This window comes from Talpa europaea (genome assembly GCF_964194135.1).
Source record: "Talpa europaea genome assembly, chromosome: 14".
Classification (NCBI taxonomy): Eukaryota; Metazoa; Chordata; class Mammalia; order Eulipotyphla; family Talpidae; genus Talpa; species Talpa europaea.
The window spans coordinates 33,519,962-33,538,518 of NC_140082.1; the positions used below are offsets into that span (position 1 = coordinate 33,519,962).

General features: G+C 36.2%; 1 protein-coding gene across 1 annotated transcript in view; it reads right to left on the reverse strand.

Annotated features, from left to right (window-relative positions):
* TAF3 (TATA-box binding protein associated factor 3) overlaps window positions 1–18,557 on the reverse strand; it is a gene marked incomplete at its 3' end in the record, with an annotated part of 166,054 nt that overhangs the window by 34,239 nt on the left and 113,258 nt on the right. Inside the window, exons 3-4 of the mRNA XM_084253347.1 lie at window positions 10,120–11,948; window positions 1,104–1,186 (exon numbers count right to left, since the gene is read on the reverse strand). Of these exons, the coding sequence (XP_084109473.1) occupies window positions 1,104–1,186; window positions 10,120–11,948 (1,912 nt within the window). The remainder of the gene's footprint in view (window positions 1–1,103; window positions 1,187–10,119; window positions 11,949–18,557) is intronic.

An 18,557-nucleotide genomic window follows, 5' to 3' on the forward strand; every position in this document is an offset into this window, starting at 1 on the left:
GATAAATACTAGATGGTTTCACTTATAGGTGGAATATAGAGGCATGTTTTTTTTTAATTTATTTGTTTGTTTGTTTGTTTGTTTTGTTTATACATGCACTGGGTACAGTCAGAAGCACGGGAGGGTGAGAGAATTCACCAGAGCCAGAGCGGGGAGCAGAGCAGGCAGAAGGACCGAAGTACACTGTTGAGGGGAGCAGCGGGCGGCAGGAGAGGTCTGCACGCCATGTGGGACCCTCCTCTGGTGGCCGGGGAGCAGCCGGGGATTGAACCAGCGCCGCAGAGGCCGCGGGCAGCTTCGCAACCCAGCGCTCAATCGCTGCGCCACCGGGGAGGCACTATAGGTGGAATATAGAGAAAACAAACAAAGGGCCAGAGAAAGACAAACTTTAAAATTGACCGTTGAAAACTGACCACTGATCTGTGGTATCTAGGTGAAGAGAGGGAGTAGGAGGGAGAGGGAATAAAAACAAGAAGGAGGAGAGCATAATGGACTGTGGTGTAGGAGTATAGGTGCTTTGGTGTTGGGAAAACTGTGGTGATCATACCTGGGGGAATAAATCCTATACTGTGGGGGGGGGGGAACAAGGATGTAAAATAATGGTATGTCATTTAAAAAAATGTTTAAAAATAGAGTAGACAATTAAAACTTTACTTGTTACCACTAAGCAGTTTCAACAAGATCTGGTGGTAACCTTTGTTTCTTAGCTATACAGAATAAAATCATGTGTCATCTGAGCAAAAGGAGAATTTCATTCTTTGTTATAGTGATAGAGAATATGTACTTGAAAAGTGTAACATTACAGCCACCTGGGTTGTAATAGATTCTTACTTTTCAGACAACAGAACTTCAAAAAGTATATAGAAACAATGTCATATGCTAGCCTTTAAAAAAAAGGAAAAAGGATCCTATATATTAAATAAAGTAATACACATTTACTCTAGGAAGAAACCAACACAATTTGGAAATGAAGAATTTTCAAAATAAAGCTTGATCCTACATGTTCATATTTGGAATGATCCTTACAGTTCTAAATCCATCAGAAAAAGTAGAGAAGATTAAGTTTAATTTATTTCATTCTAATTCAAAATGTTTATACTTACATCTTGTCTTGGCCAGCACCAACTCTGAGAGTCAATCTGGGAATAACAGGACTTGGGGCTGGAACAACTGGCTCCACTTTTATCTGTTAAAGTTCATAAATTTGAGTTAAACATATTTTTTTTCAACAGAAGTACCGCCTGCCTCTTCTCCTACTTCCACAAACTTGATCAACAAGTTTAAGTTTCAAATGTGGCTAAAATGCAAGATGTAAAGATAACCTAGGTTAGTCAATGTTTTTGTTTCTCAACAACTAGAATCCACCTGATATCATGAGAAATTCTACAGAATTTGAATCACTATATAAATATGGTAGTTACTTCTACATTTTCTGAATCTTAGTTAATTTCTTGAATTAGCCAATGTTTGAATTTTTAAATAAAAATTATTATCTAGATCACTCAGTGGAACATTTAAGTAACTGCCAGACTTGGTGTAAGTAGCAAAAATTGTAATGAGGTCGCCACTGCAGATTGGGGTAAAATGCACCAATTTAAGGAAACTGAAAACCATTCAACTCATCATAAGTTTGTATTATCACATAAGAAAACTGAAACACCAAGTGTAAACTTGTTCTGTTTTTTGGCTAGTAGTAAAAAGAACTGAAATACTATTAAAAAAAAACATTTTGTGAGAAAGCTTTTATGGTAAAGGCAATGACTGCTAAAGAAGTTGAAAATCTCACAAATATTTGACAATTCAGCGAGTCAGAAAGAGAATACACAAATTAAGTGGTATAATATTTTTAATGAACAAACTAAACAAGAGTTCTACAGTTGAAATTATCTATATCAGATTTTTCAGCAGAAGGTTTACTGGCATTTTTGATGAGACACTTCTTTATTGAATGTGCTAAGCATTGCCAGATGTTTAACAACCTTGGTCTCCAGGGACCGTCATATCCCAGTAGTACATTGCTAGTCACTGTGACAACTAGTTGCAAACCACTGACTTACATATTTCAAGCTCATGAATTAAATCATAATGAGACAGTGGGGTGGTTCTAAGGGAATAGATATACAACATAAAACTCAAAATTTCATGGTATGACTAATATATTATGTATTTATCAAATCTACTATTTTTCATATGTATTTAGTTGTCCTCTTCTAGTTTTTTTTTTTTTTTTTTTTTTTTAGCCCATGTTCACATCAAGATCTATGACTTTCACTATTCTTTTGAATAGTGCCCTGAATATAGGAGATACTCAGGATTTTCTTAATTAAACTTATCTTGCAAGCTCTCTCAACTCTCTTGCCTCTCAATTGTTTTTGGTCTAGGAAGGACCAATGTAAAATCATTCTCTAGAGCACATTTTCTTTTAAAAGAAAAAAATTAAGTTATGTAAATTTCTACCACCAAAAACTTCAATTTCATCTCTGCTGTCAGCACTCTTTGTTTATCCAGATAATCAGTTAAACTACATAAAGGCAGAGATCCTGTCTGTTTTGTTTATTGCTACCTTCTCAGTGCCAGAGGGGCTGACACATTAACTGTTTTCATCTAGCTTTTAAATGTATTTAACTCTATCTTAAAAAAAAATTACCTTCTCTCCAACTTCTAGTTAACCACCACTCGTGTTTTTTCAGTCTTCAATTCATGGTCTCTTCACTTCATTATCTCTAGTTCTTCACTTATTATTTATTTCTCAACCCACTGCCTTCCACCTTCTGCCCAACCATGCCACTAAAACTTTCTGGATATTGCCCTACATTCTTCCATTGTAGGTGTCATCATGTTCCTCCTTCACAAAGTCCTCCACTTGTGCCTGACCTGACTTGGTCCTTCCTTCTTGGCACCCTGCAACTTCTTCAGTGATCTTATCCATGTCCGAGACTTCGATTCTAAATTTTAAATATGTGATATCTTCAAAATTTCCCTCTCTAGACTGGCACTGATTGAACCTAAGAACAAAATAGAATGCTACCACCTGCACATTTTCAAGTAAACATCCTATAGCTAGTTCATCTTATCACATTTAAACGTTAACATATCAACCTTCCCACAAAGTACATGCTTCTCTAAATTGGCAAATGTCTCCTTCATCTGTCCAGTTCTTGCCACCCTATGCTTCTTCGGTAATCTCGTCCATGGCTTCCGTCAGGTGCTAGGGGATTAAGAGTACCTTGGGATGAGGGCAGAGCAAGACACATGTGTAACTAACTACGGTTTGTGTTCACTTTCTCCTTTTTTTCCTAACAAAGTGATCCATATCTAGACAAATCTGAAAGCTAAGGTCCAGTCCACTTTGTAAATTATCAAGTCTTCTATATTTTTGCACCTTTCTGTGTTATCTATGGGAGAATGAACAAATATATCCAACAAATAAACATTTATAAACCAGTTACTATTTGCCAGGCATTGTGTTTTTTTTTTTTGAATGTTCTCATTTACACTTTTTTAACAAACATATGTGTTAGTATGTAAAGGGACAATATAGTTTCTGTTTTACAGAGACATTAATCACATATAATTATTTTCCTTTCATTTTCTTTTTCCTTTTTTGTTCTAAGGTCACACAAATAACAAAGCTAATATGGAATAGTTTTTTTTTATTCAGAGAATGAAAACTCATACACATTTTCTGTATTTCTTTAGTTCTAAAAAATTTTAGGGTGACATATTCATAAGTGATAAAGTACTAGTAGTAATAATCCTTCTTCCTTCAATCCACAATACTATTATTTAAGATTTAAGTTTTTCTTAACCTTCATTAAAAAAAAGCAGTCTGTCTCCCTTAAAAATATTTCCTTTACTATTTTATGCTTCACATTGTATGTTTAGCCTATTCTATCATACTATACAATAATTTTAATTGACAGCAGACTGTGTCCCAGGTATACTGTCCAATTTGATGTTCACAACACTATAACCCCACATGGTAAGGGTGGAAGGTGGAAGGCATAAGGTGAATTGAGGACTCAGAAAGATTAAGTTATTTGCCTAGAGTTTGGAAATTAATAAGTAAATGATCTGAATCCAGATCTGCTAACACCAAATTCATCTCCTACTCTACCATACTGTTCCTTGACTCTTTGCCACACATTCTGAGTTCTTATTTTGGTAATCCTGATGTCTTGCATGGAGTCATTTACTTTCTATGTTCAGGTCTTTTATGACAAATGACATACCTGTCAGATGGCTAAGATTGGTTAATAAATATTTTTTTCTCTATGGAAAGCAAACTCGTTTATACAGAAATTGAGGTTGCCTTCACTTCCATGCAACTACACTGACTGGGTTCTTGATGCGGTGTTAACTGGTTTGGCAGGACAAAAGAATCAAGACTTGGTTTATTTACGACTTACTATAAAAGAAAGTTAAGTTATACAATATGTAAAAAGTGAGCAGGAAAAATGGAGATACATTTTATATGTCATATAAAAAATGTATTAAATGTGCCACAAAGACATGCTTAGTAAATTTGTTGAGTTAATGAGTGAATTCAGTCAGAACCTATTACCTTAGCTCAAAGTTTTACCTACAAGTCAGATGACCACATCACCCAAACTGAGATACTTTAGTGAGCAAAAGCAGAGCTATCATTTATACCATATGACAGATATAAACTGGGCTTGTTCCAGGTAAACCAGGGCATATGGTAACCCTACCTAAAAATATTTAAATACCTTTAATTCTTAGAGGAAGCTATATCAGACTTATTTTAAAGATAAAAATTCAAGTAAGTGTAGAAAAAGCTTCATAAAATTCAATTAAGTGTAGAAAAAGATTCATAAGGATGCTAATACACAGAAAGTACAATTTCTAAATAAAAATTTTTTACTAGACTTTTGCTTATACGAACTTTATCCAAATGCCTACCAAAATAAAAATAGAGCCATTCCCTATAATAATTTCTCAAGCACATGTCTCAGAAATCAGTAAACTAAATAACAATTACTCTAATTACTTGAACAATATTACTAATGCTATCTTTTAATGGTATGAAGACAAATTCTGGGGACAACATGAGCTTTTAAGGGTTAAAATAAAAGAACAGCACTTTAGAGTGATGCTAAGAATTGGGACACGCAGAAGAGCATTTACAGTGGATTACTAAGCTTCCCAATTCACCAAAGAGGCAAGTCCAGTAATATAAGACTCCTTTGTAGCTAACTAAAAATACATTGTCAGTGGATTTGTCCAGTTTTATGTATAAGCAATACTTCTTTCACCTGAACTAATACTAGTAGTCATATAAGCCCCTTATTGCCATGTGCTGCATTTTTTTTGCTAATCTTCAAGGATTTAGCTTCTTTGCCACATACCTCAGGGCACCAACTGATAAAGCTCTAACTCTCCATTTTTCCAGGACACCAGCAGTGCGGCCTTGCAAAAAATGAAAATCGCTCAAGAGATTTAAAGGGGAAATTTATTTTTAAAATCCTGACTTGAAGCAAAGAGGTGGATTTTTAAAAAGCTTATCTATAAAGAATCAGTTTAAATTTAAATTCTATCTTGGAACTCTTTCATGCATTCCAGCTTTAAAGTTTATCTCCTGACAGGGACTTTCTGCAAAGGTAATGGGCAGCTTTGTCAATATAATCTGGCCAAGTTTTTATTTTCTATTTTTTTAATGTTAAACTTCTTTCATTAAAAAAAAAAGTCCTAGGTAGGGTAGCAACAAGTTTAGTCATCAAATTTAGATTCTCATCTGTGCTAATATATTAGAAAAATAATCAGAAATAGTATTGATGAAAAGCCGAATTAAATAACCTAACAATTAGGATGCTGAACTATATGATGACTGGTAATCATATTGTGGTCTTTCTTAGCAATTAAGATCTTTACATTATTGCCATTTAGAAACATAGTCTAATAAAATACTAATCAATTGTTTAAAATATCAAAAAGACAAAAAGAAGCCCTACAGTTGTGGTGAAGTATAACAAGCAGAACTTTGCAAGGACAACTAACAACTCAGATTTTCGTTCAGCACTCAAAAGAGTTAATTCACATGAAGATTTGGAGATGACCTTAGCTAAACATCTATGAATTCAAATGTACATTAAGTTACTGCTTTCTTCTCAGAACAAACTGTTTTAAGAAACAGAAAGCAGAAATTACTGCTTTTTACTGGGTTATTTTATTACTGAAAACCCTTCATCTCACTAATCATGAGAGCTGATGAGAAAAGACTGGAAATAAGGCTGTATTACTTTAAATAGAAGAGAAAAATGATTAAAAAAAAAACAACAACCAACACTTTTGTTAAAGGCATAAGCCAGTAAGACTACAATTCTTTGGAGAACCAACTAAGGTCAATAAAAAATTATTCGGGGCAAATGCTAAGGGTTGGGGATAGATTAAAGAAACATTAACCATTTTAATTGTTCTGATTAGAAATCATTAAAGTTTCCAGAACTTCCACTGCCAGGTTTTTAAAACATGGCAGTTGAACAGGAGCTCTCTAAGGTGTCTTCAAGGACTAAATGTTTTAAAATCATGATGTCACCTTAATCTAGAATGTCAGGCCATTCTTACCCCTCTCATCAGCAGTTCATCTGGTGCGACTGGCCTGAGAAGGCATTTTTGGGTAATAAAGACTACAGACTCCTCTTAGGAAGACCTGGGAAGTCATTGTTCTTCCACTCACTTGCCACATGCAGGAAGTTACTCATCTTTCCATGCAGTTTTCTCGGCTGTCAAATAAGGGCAATAGCACCAAACCCTCAGGGCTATTGAGAGAATGAAAAGAATCAAAGCTAGTTCTGGCCAGGTCTGGCACTGTATACACTAAGTGGCAGTTGCTAAACAGCCTTATCTTGTGGGTTGATTCATTCAATAGTCACGTTAGCTCAAATAAAACAATTCATCAATAGGATAAAAATTTGTGGAATCCTTTGTAGAATTTATGAGTTTCCATTTTAAACAAAACTCAATTGTGGATGAGTTGATTATCAACAGTATTGGTTATACTGTGAATAGTGACAGTCATCTACTCATCTTAAAGAACACAAGCTTCTTCATTGAGTATCTTCTACGAGAAGGCAGGAAACTATTGTTTTCAAGCACAGGTAAACCATACTTTTTATTCATGCTGTCTCTTCCTAGTACTGAATAGGAGGAAGAGTCAGAGGGAAGGAAGTAGAGGGTCAGAGAGGTTAGAAGAGGTTGATAAATAACTAATAAGTGGTAGAACTGGAATTTAAATCCAAGTCAGTCTGCTTGCCAAGGCCCAAGCTCTTCATGGGCCAGTGTGGCCTATCTGTCTACAGGTTGTGGTGATATTATTTTGAAAGTCTACCATGATCATACTCAAGTAAGAGCATAAAAACATATTCCAAGACTGACAGATGGATTTGGCTTTAAGGTTATAAGTTCAAGCATTCAATTCCATTAACATCAGGAGAGCTTTTCTTGTCTGCTCCCCCTACAATAATCCTTCTTCCAAAAAAACACTCAAAAATACCAAAAGTAAATTTTAATTAAAATAGTCCTGTAACATTCACCTAAACCCCACAGATCCAGGGTTTAAAATAAATTAAATCATGCAATACATTGACACACACACAAAAATTTAACAAAAAAATTTTCTATTGTAAAATGAATAATTATTTTAAAATGCATTAACTGTTAGGTTTGTTACTGCCAAAGCTATAATGGTTATGTTTGTGAGTGTTCAATAAAATAACAGAAGTAAAATCTTCTGATGGAATATCAGTGAGTCAGGTGCCTTGTGTACATTATTTCACGTAATACATTTTTAATTTATTGTAGGAATGTACAGTCGCTAAAAACATCAATTATATTGTAGCATCACATAGCCTGGGCTGAAATTGTGGCTTTGGTTCAGTCACATGCCAGGTATGTGATCTTGGGCAAGTTTATTAATCTCTCTCTGTTTCTCATCCTAAAGTGATGATAGCTACTGCATCCACCTCACAGACTTGTGGTAAGAAATTAAACATATAACATAGTATTTAGCACAGTTTTCAGCATATAATAATTACTCAATAAATGTTAACTATTGTTTTGCTGTTTTTAAAGAAGTGTTGTCACAAGCCTGACTTTAGAAGATGAAGTACCTAAAAGACAAGAAACTAAAAAATTAACTCTTGACTCTTAACTTAAATCTGCTGAATTCCAAACCCCAAGGCTGCTTTTATCTACCATGCAGAGTTCCATTTTGTTAATGGTATCTTCATTTATTCTTACATTGGTAAATGCATGCATGCTGCTAAAAAGTTTATAGGTAAGTAAATATTGGGTGGTTTTCTGTTTTTTAATTTAAAAAAAAAATGAAGAAAGACCGAGACTGTGGTTCCCATTCTTTTTGACTAGAGACATTTTCTTGGGGCAACTTAGATACGACTCATTTTTATTTGCCCTTATTTTACTTCTGTGGATATGCAAGAAAATTTTTAGACCATCTGTAACCCAATTTCAGGTTCCATTAACTCATAATGGCTTGATATTTATCAACCCCACTTGATAAGTGGGGTTGAAAAAAGAGAAGTCAATGTTTAAGTTACTATCTTAATTTCTATTCCTTGTCCACAGCATTTCCATGAGTTGCACAAGCCTTTATTCCTCCCTGTCATCATAATAGGTTAAAATTTAAATAAATGCCAAGAAAAAAGAAATAATTTTAAAACACTAACGAGAGCTGACTCAGCCTGTCATATAAAGGCCCAATGAAGTAACAATCTCTAGGTAGCCTACATTTTATGGGTTGATTCACAATGGAATAATAAAAGTTGCCACCACCATATCTATTATTGAGCATTTATTTATGCATCAGATACAGTACAAAGCACAGCTCAGTGGCATCTCATTTAATCTTCACATAAGCAGCTTGCTCAATTTCACATAGCTAAAAGTTAGGTTTAACCCTACAGACAATATCGTTTACTTTTGAAGATATGTTACCTGACTTATAAATCTTTATCTCTTGTCATTTATCTGATGCATAACCCATCAGAATTGACACAGGACTTATATTTTCCTGTTAGGTAAAATCAGCACAAATTGCCATGAACCTTTATCTCCAACCAGGGTGCTCTGAGGGACATTTCTTCCCTAAAGAAGGAAGATGATAAGAAAAAGCATGGACTGGTCAGACAAATCTTTTTGTTAGGCTTTACTTAAATTCATAAGGGTTCTTGAAACAACTCCCTTGACTTTCCAAAGTTAAGATGGTGATGAAAACAACAGTACTTTGTTTGATTTTGCTGAGAGTTCAGCTGTCAAGTTACTAAGTATATGATAGGTAAGGGACACCTTGCTACCAGGCAAGATCTTCAGCAGTAAAGGAAATTTGAGGTATAACTGCAAATACATGACTGGGGTCCTGCTGTTTGTGTGACCTAAATCTCGGAAAAGTCAATTTTTCAGGTTCAATTTCTCATCCATAATGTTGAAAACAATACCTGCCGGACCTATGTTGCAGGTGTGTTAGGAGGAGAAAATAAGCTATGTGGGAGGTTCTTAAAATCTGCCTACATAAGAATAACAATGATAAAATGCTTTTTTTAAACGAAAATAAGAACTGAATTTATGTCTTGCTAATTTGACAGTGTTTAGAATTTCCATTCTAAATGCTTTAGGATATCCAAGGGTGACAGAGAGAAAGAGCTGGGCAGAAAAACATGAGCATTGCCTGACCCATTATTTTAAAATATTGCCATAATTTTGCAAGCTCTTAGAAAAATGGATCCTGACTTTTCTTGAGTGTCTAATATTCAGATACAAGAGAGTATGTAGGAGACTTGATAATTATAAAAATATTCATTGTATGATTACAGATTTTAAAAACTGCTAGAGATTTGTATGGTTAAGAGAGAGTGTATCTAGCCTACTTCCTCTGAGGCTTTGGAGTTTTAACATTTTCCACTGTGTAGGGGACTTGATTACAAGTTTATGGTTTAGAATTTAAATTTTGTAACCACATTACATATTTCCAGTTAAGGTATTGGTGACTGGCATCCAAAATACTGATATAAGCGTTGGCTCTGTTTACCTGTATTTTTCAATAGGGCTTTGTTCAGATAGTGATGAAAATGATAAACTGCTTACTTTTTCATGCTTGTGTTTCTCCTTTTCTTTTTCTCTCTTCTCTCTTTCTCTTTTCTCTTTCTCCCTTTCCTTCTCCTTCTTCTCCTTTTCCTTTTCCTTCTCTTTCTTTTTCTTCTTTTCTTTTTTGTCCTTTTTCCTTTCTTTCTCCTTAGGTTTCTCTTTTTCTTCAAATAATTTTTCAGGAAGCATTGGTGATAAAGAAGGTAATATGGATGGAACTCTCACGGCTGCAGCAGGGGTAAACAAAGGCAAGGCCATTTCCTTTGGAGGCAACACCAGGGGGGCTGGTGGGATTTTGATCTTTTCTTCTCTACCTCGATCTTTCACTTTTTCTTTGTCTCTCTTATCTTTATCTTTTTTGCCTTTTTCTCTATCTTTCTTCTTATCTTTATGCTTCTCTTTCTCCTTTCTCACAATTCCATCTTTCAATCTCACTTTGGCATCAACATCTTCAAATTCTTTTATTTTAAACTTATAGGGATCTGATTCTTCATCTTTAAGAAATTCCTTCCATGGATGCTTGCTTTCCTTGCTGGTTTCCTTTTCTTTCTCTTTTTCTTTCAACCTATCCTTCTCTTTATTTTTTTCCTTACTTTTGTCTCTTTCCCTTTCCTTATCTCTCTGCTTTTCTTTCTTTTTCATTTTGGTCTTCAGTTCCTTTTTCAACTTCTTTTTGACTTCCACTGATGAAGGCAATTTGTTTTTCTCCTCATACACCTTGGGGAGAGGTTCGGGAGTGGGAGGAGAAACTGAAGGAGAAGAGAGATATGGGAAGTTGGGAGGCATATTTGAAGGTGCACCCAATTTTGCTTTACGTACAACCTCATCAATGGAGGCATCCATTGTCCATGAATTGTCAGAACTTGAAGTGCCACCTGAAAGAGGCAGAGGAGTGGATCCTGACTTAGGGAAATTGTTGGAGGAAGTAGAAGCTTTTGGAGTAGTACATTCTGAACCTGAAATTCTCTTAGGGCTGGTAAAAATGTCCCCTTCAGATTCTGATCCAGAAGAAAATTCAAAAGGATCTGGCTCCCTTTCAGCACAAGCACGCGCAATCACAGCATCTATAGAGTCATCAATTGTCTTATCAGTCACAACAGCCTTTTTCAGCTGGTTTTCACTGTTCAGTTTGCCAGCTTCAGGGGGAGTTTGTATTTGTTTTACCTGAATGGTTTCTTTACTAATTTTTTCACTTATTGTGGTTGAAGGAGTCCTGTTTGGTGTTTCAGGTCTGATGGGTACTTGGGGTATATGAGATAAAACCTTGGGACTTTTGGGACTTTTAGGGCTCTTCGAACGTCCAGGTGATTTCTTTTCTTTGGATATAGTTTTTGGTGACCGAATAGGACTTCCGACCATTGCTGGTGACTGAGTAGTTTTAGGTGATTTAGTCTTCTGTCCTGGAGAACTAGTTTTAGTCTTTGTTTTAGGTGTAAATGATTTTGCATCTAATGGTTTTGCAGTTGGCATTTGTGATTTTGCAACTGGAGCTAACATTGGTGGTTCTGGCGATGGAGGTGCTAGGTCTGCATTGTCCTGTACATGTACTGGAGAAAGCATTGGGGGAATCTTTTGGGTATTTATTGAGCTAAGCGGTTCTCGAGCTTCCAATAATACTATGTCCAAGGCATCCCCTTTAGTGTTTAACAGTCGTGGTCGCTTCATGGCAGGCATTTCTTCAGCTTCAGGACTATCCAAAGGTCTCTTACCCAAGAAATTCTCATCATTAATAATTTCCTCCTCCTCCAATTCATCATCTTCTTCCAAGGGAACTTGCATGGCTTCTGCTGATGTACCCCCATCAGTGGGCACCTGCTCCTCTTCTTCCTCTGGTTAAAGAAGAAAAAAGAACTGTTACTGGAATATAGTCAAACTTAGTAAATAAAAACAATAATTCAAATGTGATTTCTACGGGAGAAAAGAAAGTTACTGACAATACTGAAACTACAGACAATGTTTGGGGAGTAAAGAGTAAGTTTTCAAGGGTCTCCCAAATTGTCATGCCATCAACCAGTAGATATGCATATTGATTGCTTTCCTTTAAAAGTGGCCTGGCCCTACTTTCAGGATCTGGAGTTTTGCTAAGCATTTTCTGATTACCTTCTACTTCTTTAATTATATCTTTATTTAACCCAACTTAAATACACCTTCTAAAAATCAAGTAGGTTTTCATATGACTAATATCCTCAGAAATGACAGAAAGTAATACATTTTTTCTTTAGGCCTTGTATAATACATTTTAATTCTGGAAGTTTAGAGACTACAATTTTCCAACTTGAACACAATTAATATAATTTTTACATCTTCCATTTTGCTTGCTTGATTTCAGCAATTTTGAGAGGTAGTATGTGTAGTAAAATACATGTTGGCTTAGGCATTAGAAACACAGTGTTTCAGCTAAAGTCCTGGCTCTACAGAGCAATAGTGCTTGGACAATTTCTTAGCCTCGTTGAGCTGGTTTCTTGATCTTTTGAAAGGGGCTAATGCTACTTGTCCTACCTACTTGACTAAATTGCTGCAAGATCAAATTATTTTTTTCTACACATATTAACTAAGCATATACTATGCATGATGAATAGTGAAAAGCTATTTCTATGAATGTAGAAAAGCTACAGGAATAAATTTTTTAAAAATCATGACTAAAAGAGCTTACAGCTTAGCAGGAGGTATAATATATGCATAAATACAGATATGGAAAGTGATTAGTACCATAAGATAAAGTGCTATTTGGTGTTTAAAAGAAAAAACAGATTACTGTAATATCAAAGACCTGGGGAAAACTTTACCATGCAGTATTTGTGGTATCTGGAGATTGGAAGTGGGGAAAGCCAGGATGAAGGAACAGGTGACAAAGAAATGGAAGTAGAACATTAAGAAGTATGCAAGAACCAGGGAATCATTTGTCTGGAATGTGGGGCAAGCTGGGGTACTAAGTTGAGTAAGTTTCATCCAAATCCAGAAAAACATGAGCTTTATTTTACTGGAAATTTATAGTGGAAATTTTTAGACAAAGAAGAGCAGGGTATATATTAGCAAAAATATTTTAGCAGGAACATAAACAATGAATGCATGGGAGGTAACAGATACTAATAGAGAGGTAGGGGTTACTGACATGATGTAGGTAAGCAAGAATAAGGGTCTACACTAGAATAATGGCAATGAATAGAAGCAATACAGGTAATTAATATTTTGAAGACCAAATGAGTAGAATCTGATAAATGATTAGGTGTAACAGTAAAAGAAGGAATTAAACAAAATTCCAAGGCTTTGTGCCATGGTGAGAAATGCAGTAACAAACAGAAATAGGTAATAAAGATATAAAGAAGAAATATTGGCTCAATCAGAAGACAGAGTATGATGAACAATCAATGATTTCTAATAGACAGATGAAAATATTCTAAAATTCAGAAGAGAGGATAGGGAGAGATCTTTGTTGATATCATCGAAATCAAAATGGATGATATGAACAAGAGAGAAATAAGAAGTAGTCAGCTTCAGATAGTTTGAGGAATATCTATATATAAAGATAAGAGGAAAAATAACTAAAGAAATACAAGGAGAATTAAACGATGTCAAAGAGATCAGATCTTTCCATGACACATTTTCTTAGTAATTAGAAATGACCTTGCTCTCCTTTGAACTGTATTCTCCTGATTATACAAGCAACTAAGAAAGCCTACAATTTTTTTACTGTCTCTTTATAGGAAAAATTCACCAACTTCTATCCTAGACCTACCATACAAGGATAATTTGAATACTTCAGTTTGCCCCTATCTTTACCACAATGAGAATACAGACTTCAAATCTGTTCAATTGCTAACAGGTAAACCTATAAAAAATTAGAAGACAGCTTTAGCATATTCTATTCTCCATGTGAATAAAATGAAACATTTTAGAATGTTTCTAAATATGTCATATTTCTAAATTCCCAAGAATCTTCTCCTACCTCCATAAATCTGTAAGTCCCAATAATGCCCAAGCAGGAAGAATGGTTTGGCTTAGGCAGTGAAACTGGCCTTAAGAATATGTTAAATATGCCTGTTTTTGCAACTCTGGTGGCTGATCATAATCTAGACCAGTTTTGAGTCTGTGAGTCTCCTAGAGAGGGCCACAGGAGGATGTACTGGGAGAGCAGAGGTAATATAATTAATAAAAATATAAGCATCCCCTAGAAAGGGAACTCCTAGGACTACTAGTAAGACATTTCTGGGTCATAACAGGTATTAGACCTGTGTTATATAGCTAGAACAACTTGAAAATGTGGGTTTTCTATACAGTGGAAGACTGTACTATTTTATGAGTGTGCAATTCTATCAAATTGGGACTGGGAAGAATATCAGATAAGCCTTTGAACTAAAGGAAGTATGGGGCCTCCCCTGGTGGCGCAGTGGTTGAGCGCTGGGTTGCGAGGCTGCCTGCAGCCTCTGCAGCACCAGTTCGATCCTCGGCCACCAGTGAGGGTCCCACAAAAATAAATAAATAAATAAATAAAAATTAAATGAACTGAAGGAAGTATGTCAGGCTGGCTTAGGAAAAATTACTACTGTCCTGTGGTATTTAGAAAACATTGATTCATTGGCATTTGGAGTTCAAGTACTTAAGAAAAGCATCAAAAAATTAATAGTGGTTGTTCATGTTTAAGTTAAAAAAATTAACATACAATTTGATTTAGTGCAGGTCTCCACAAATTAAGAGGAGTTATTCTACTTTGTTGTTTTATTTTTATTGTTTATGTGGCTTAGAGGAACATAAATGAATTATAAAACTAAACATTACAAATGTTGATTGCAGAATAGTTAAAAACACAAATTCTTCTTATAGTTAGTATTTTTTTTTTAAAGATTTATTTATTTATTTATACAAGCACTGGGTACAGTCAGAAGCGCGGGAGGGTGAGAGAATTCACCAGAGCCAGAATGGGGAGCAGAATAGGCAGTGACGAAATACACTGCTGAGGGGAGTAGTGGGTGGCAGGAGAGGTCTGCACGCCATGTGGGACCCTCGCCCGGAGGCCGGGGATCCCACCGGCGCTGCAGAGGCTGCAGACAGCTTCACAGCCCAGTGCTCAACCGCTGCACCACCAGTGGAGGCCCTTATAGTTACTATTTTAATTTATAATTACTTTTTTTACATTTAGAGATTCTGTAAGAAAGCTTCAACTGCAGCATCAAGATTAATCAAAATAAAAATTCTGTTGATAGAGAATGCCTTAAATTTCAATAAGAATAGGAAAAGTGTTCTTGGGGTGGAGGAAAAGGGTAAACTATTTAATAGTCATCCTATGACTTATCTTATTCCAATTAGAAGTGATCTGATACATATTAGAGTATAAAAAATGGTCATGGAAAGCATAAAGTATAAAATTAATGAATTCCGGTGAGACTACCACTTAACTTCAGAAACAGAACATTAGCAACATCATTGAAAACTCACTTGGTTCCCTTCTTTTTTTTTTCCCCAAGATTTATCTATTCATGCATACAAGAGCTGGGGTACAGGTCATAGATGTGGGGGGGGGTGAGAGGATTCACCAGAGACAAGAGCAGGGAACAGAACAGGCAGACTGACTGAATGAAATACACTGCTGAGGGGAGCAGTGGGTGAGACAGAAGGGGTCTGCTGCTCCATGTGGGTTGCTCCCTGGCTGGCTGGCAATCAAACTCGTGCTGCAGAGGCTACGGATCCCTTCATAGTGCGGGGCTTAACCACCAAGGAGGCCTTACTCAGTTCCCTTCTTAGCCTGTGCTCTCTCCACTCCCACCCCACACCCAGGTAACAGTTACTGTTTCCTTTATTTTTTACCATATATATGTACATGTAGTTTATCTGTTTTTGAACTTCATGAGTTATGCTGCAATATCCCTCAACTTTGCTCACCCAACATGTGTCTGAGCTTCAGCTTTGTTGACACTAGTAGTTTCAGTTCATTCATTTTTCCTATTGTAAAAACGAACCACACATATTAAATCATCTCCTGGTATGAAAGTTTTCCACTTGAATGAATGACTTTTATTTTAAAAATATTACAAAATACAAACAAATGGATATAGTTGATATAGCTTATGTTTGCTGCAACACAGACTTAATTGATGATTGTATACAATTCCAGATTCTTATAAAATGATTTTAATTCTATATTCTGGGAGTTTGGAACAAGATAAATATATGATGGCTATTGAATGGTTTATACTTTTTCACTACCCCAAGCCCCACCTGAAGGCTAATTTCATTTTGATAACATTTGAAAGGCAATAAAGATTGTGTGTGCATGTGCATTTGTACGTGTATAATAAGCATCATTACGAAGAGCTATAAAATACTCTAAGAGTGTCTTAGCATTTTCCTATATTTATTCATAAAAAGAGTTTTACTATAAAGTAGCATATAATTTGATTAACAGAAGTTTAACATATAAGATATTTGATCTTGATTTGTTATTACATAAATGTGCAAAGTAGTAAAAATATCACAAGCTCTTGTACTTATCACACCTAAGAAGAAACCTGGTACTGTCAAAAAGTAAAGAAGGATGTAAGAAAATGGTACTTCATTAAAAAAAAGTTTTCTGAAAGGCAATTGCTTTTTCAGAGTTCATACAGTAAACTAAGTTTTACTTCAGATTAAAAAAAATCACAATCTGAGCCACCCCTGGTGGCGTAGGTGGTTGAGCGCAGTGCTGTGAAGCTGTCTGCAGCCTCTGCAGTGTGAGGTCGATCCCAGCTGGCAGGCAAGAATCCCACATGGCACGGCAGACCTCTCCTGTCTCACCCGCTGCTCCCCTCAGCAGTGTATTTCAGTAGATCTGCCTGTTCTGCTCCCCGCTCTCTGGAGAATCTTCTCACCCTCCCGCGAATCTGGCCTGTACCCTGGTTCTTGTATGCATGAATAAATAAATCTTTGGGAAAAAAAATCTCTACTGTTTCAATACTTGGAAAAGGTAGAAAAGGACTCATATATAACATGTGTATGATAAATAAATATTGGCCAAACAACTAGTTCAAGGGAAACTATTTGTTGTGAGATATTAGACAAGTTTCTCAACTTCTTATTGCTTAGTTCCTTGATACAGAAGATGGGGATATTAGCATTTACCTTGACAGAATTAACTGCAAATTAGAGTTCAATAAGTATTCAAACTACTAAATAATGATACTGGTCAATAAGAGATAAACACTGTAAAGTTAACCTTGCAATCTTTTTGAGAAGATGATAAAAAAAGACCCTCTCCTCACTATAATTTCTCTAAAACCACATAACAGCAGCACAAGTCCAAAGTTAGCAGCTATAGATCAAGTGGATGTGGGCCTCCCCAGTGGCGCAGCAGTGGAGCGCTGGGTTGCGAAGCTGCCCGCAGCCTCTGCAGCACCAGTTCAATCCCCGGCTGCTCTCTGGCCATCAGAGGAGGGTCCCACATGGCACGCAGACCTTTCCTGCCGCCCGCTGCTCTCCTCAGCAGTGTACTTCGGTCCTTCTGCCTGATCTGCTCTCCGCTCTGGCTCTGGTGAATTCTCTCACCCTCCGGTGCTTCTGACTATACCCAGTGCATGTGTAAACAAACAAACAAACAAACAAACAAATAAATAATGCCTCTATTTTAGATCAAGTGGATGTCACTTCACCATCTGCCTTAATAACTGTATTCTGCAATGAAAGCAGCCTAGAGATGTTAGGACACTTTTTTTTTTTTTTTTTATAGAGGCATGTTTTTATTTATTTATTATATTTGTTTGTTTGTTTTGTTTATACATGCGCTGGGTACAGTCAGAAGCGCGGGAGGGTGAGAGAATTCACCAGAGCCAGAGTGGGGAGCAGAGCAGGCAGAGGGACTGAAGTACACTGCTGAGGGGAGCAGCGGGTGGCAGGAGAGGTCTGCGCACCATGTGGGATCCTCCTCCGGTGGCCGGGGAGCAGCCGGGGATCGAACCGGCGCCGCAGAGGCCGCAGGCAGCTTCGCAACCCAGCGCTCAACCGCTGCGCCACCGGGGAGGCCCTGTTAGGACACTTTTTTAAGGGTAACAGGCATTTTAGTAGTAAGAGTAGCTAGTTCTGGATCTGGATAACTATTAATGATCAAAGTGCTAAAGGTATAGAAAGAAATTACTTACAAAATGGGTCTTTCCTGCTTGTATTAAAATTTAACTGAAGTTAACAGTGATTTGATTTGATTATCCTTTGCGTGACAATTTATTCCAAGCTATGATTTTGTTACAATTGATTATTAGCATTGGCATTCATCAGAGTACCACAAATTATGATATAGCTCCTATACTTCTATAAGAAAAAGGAAGACATGAACAAAAAATATGAAGAACCATACTTAAATTAGTATAGAAACCCCTATTTAAAAAAAATGTTGACTTACTGATGAAAGTTCATATTTACTATCATCAGCTGTGTTCTTCACATAAATTCACTAAAATATGAATGCTATAATTCAA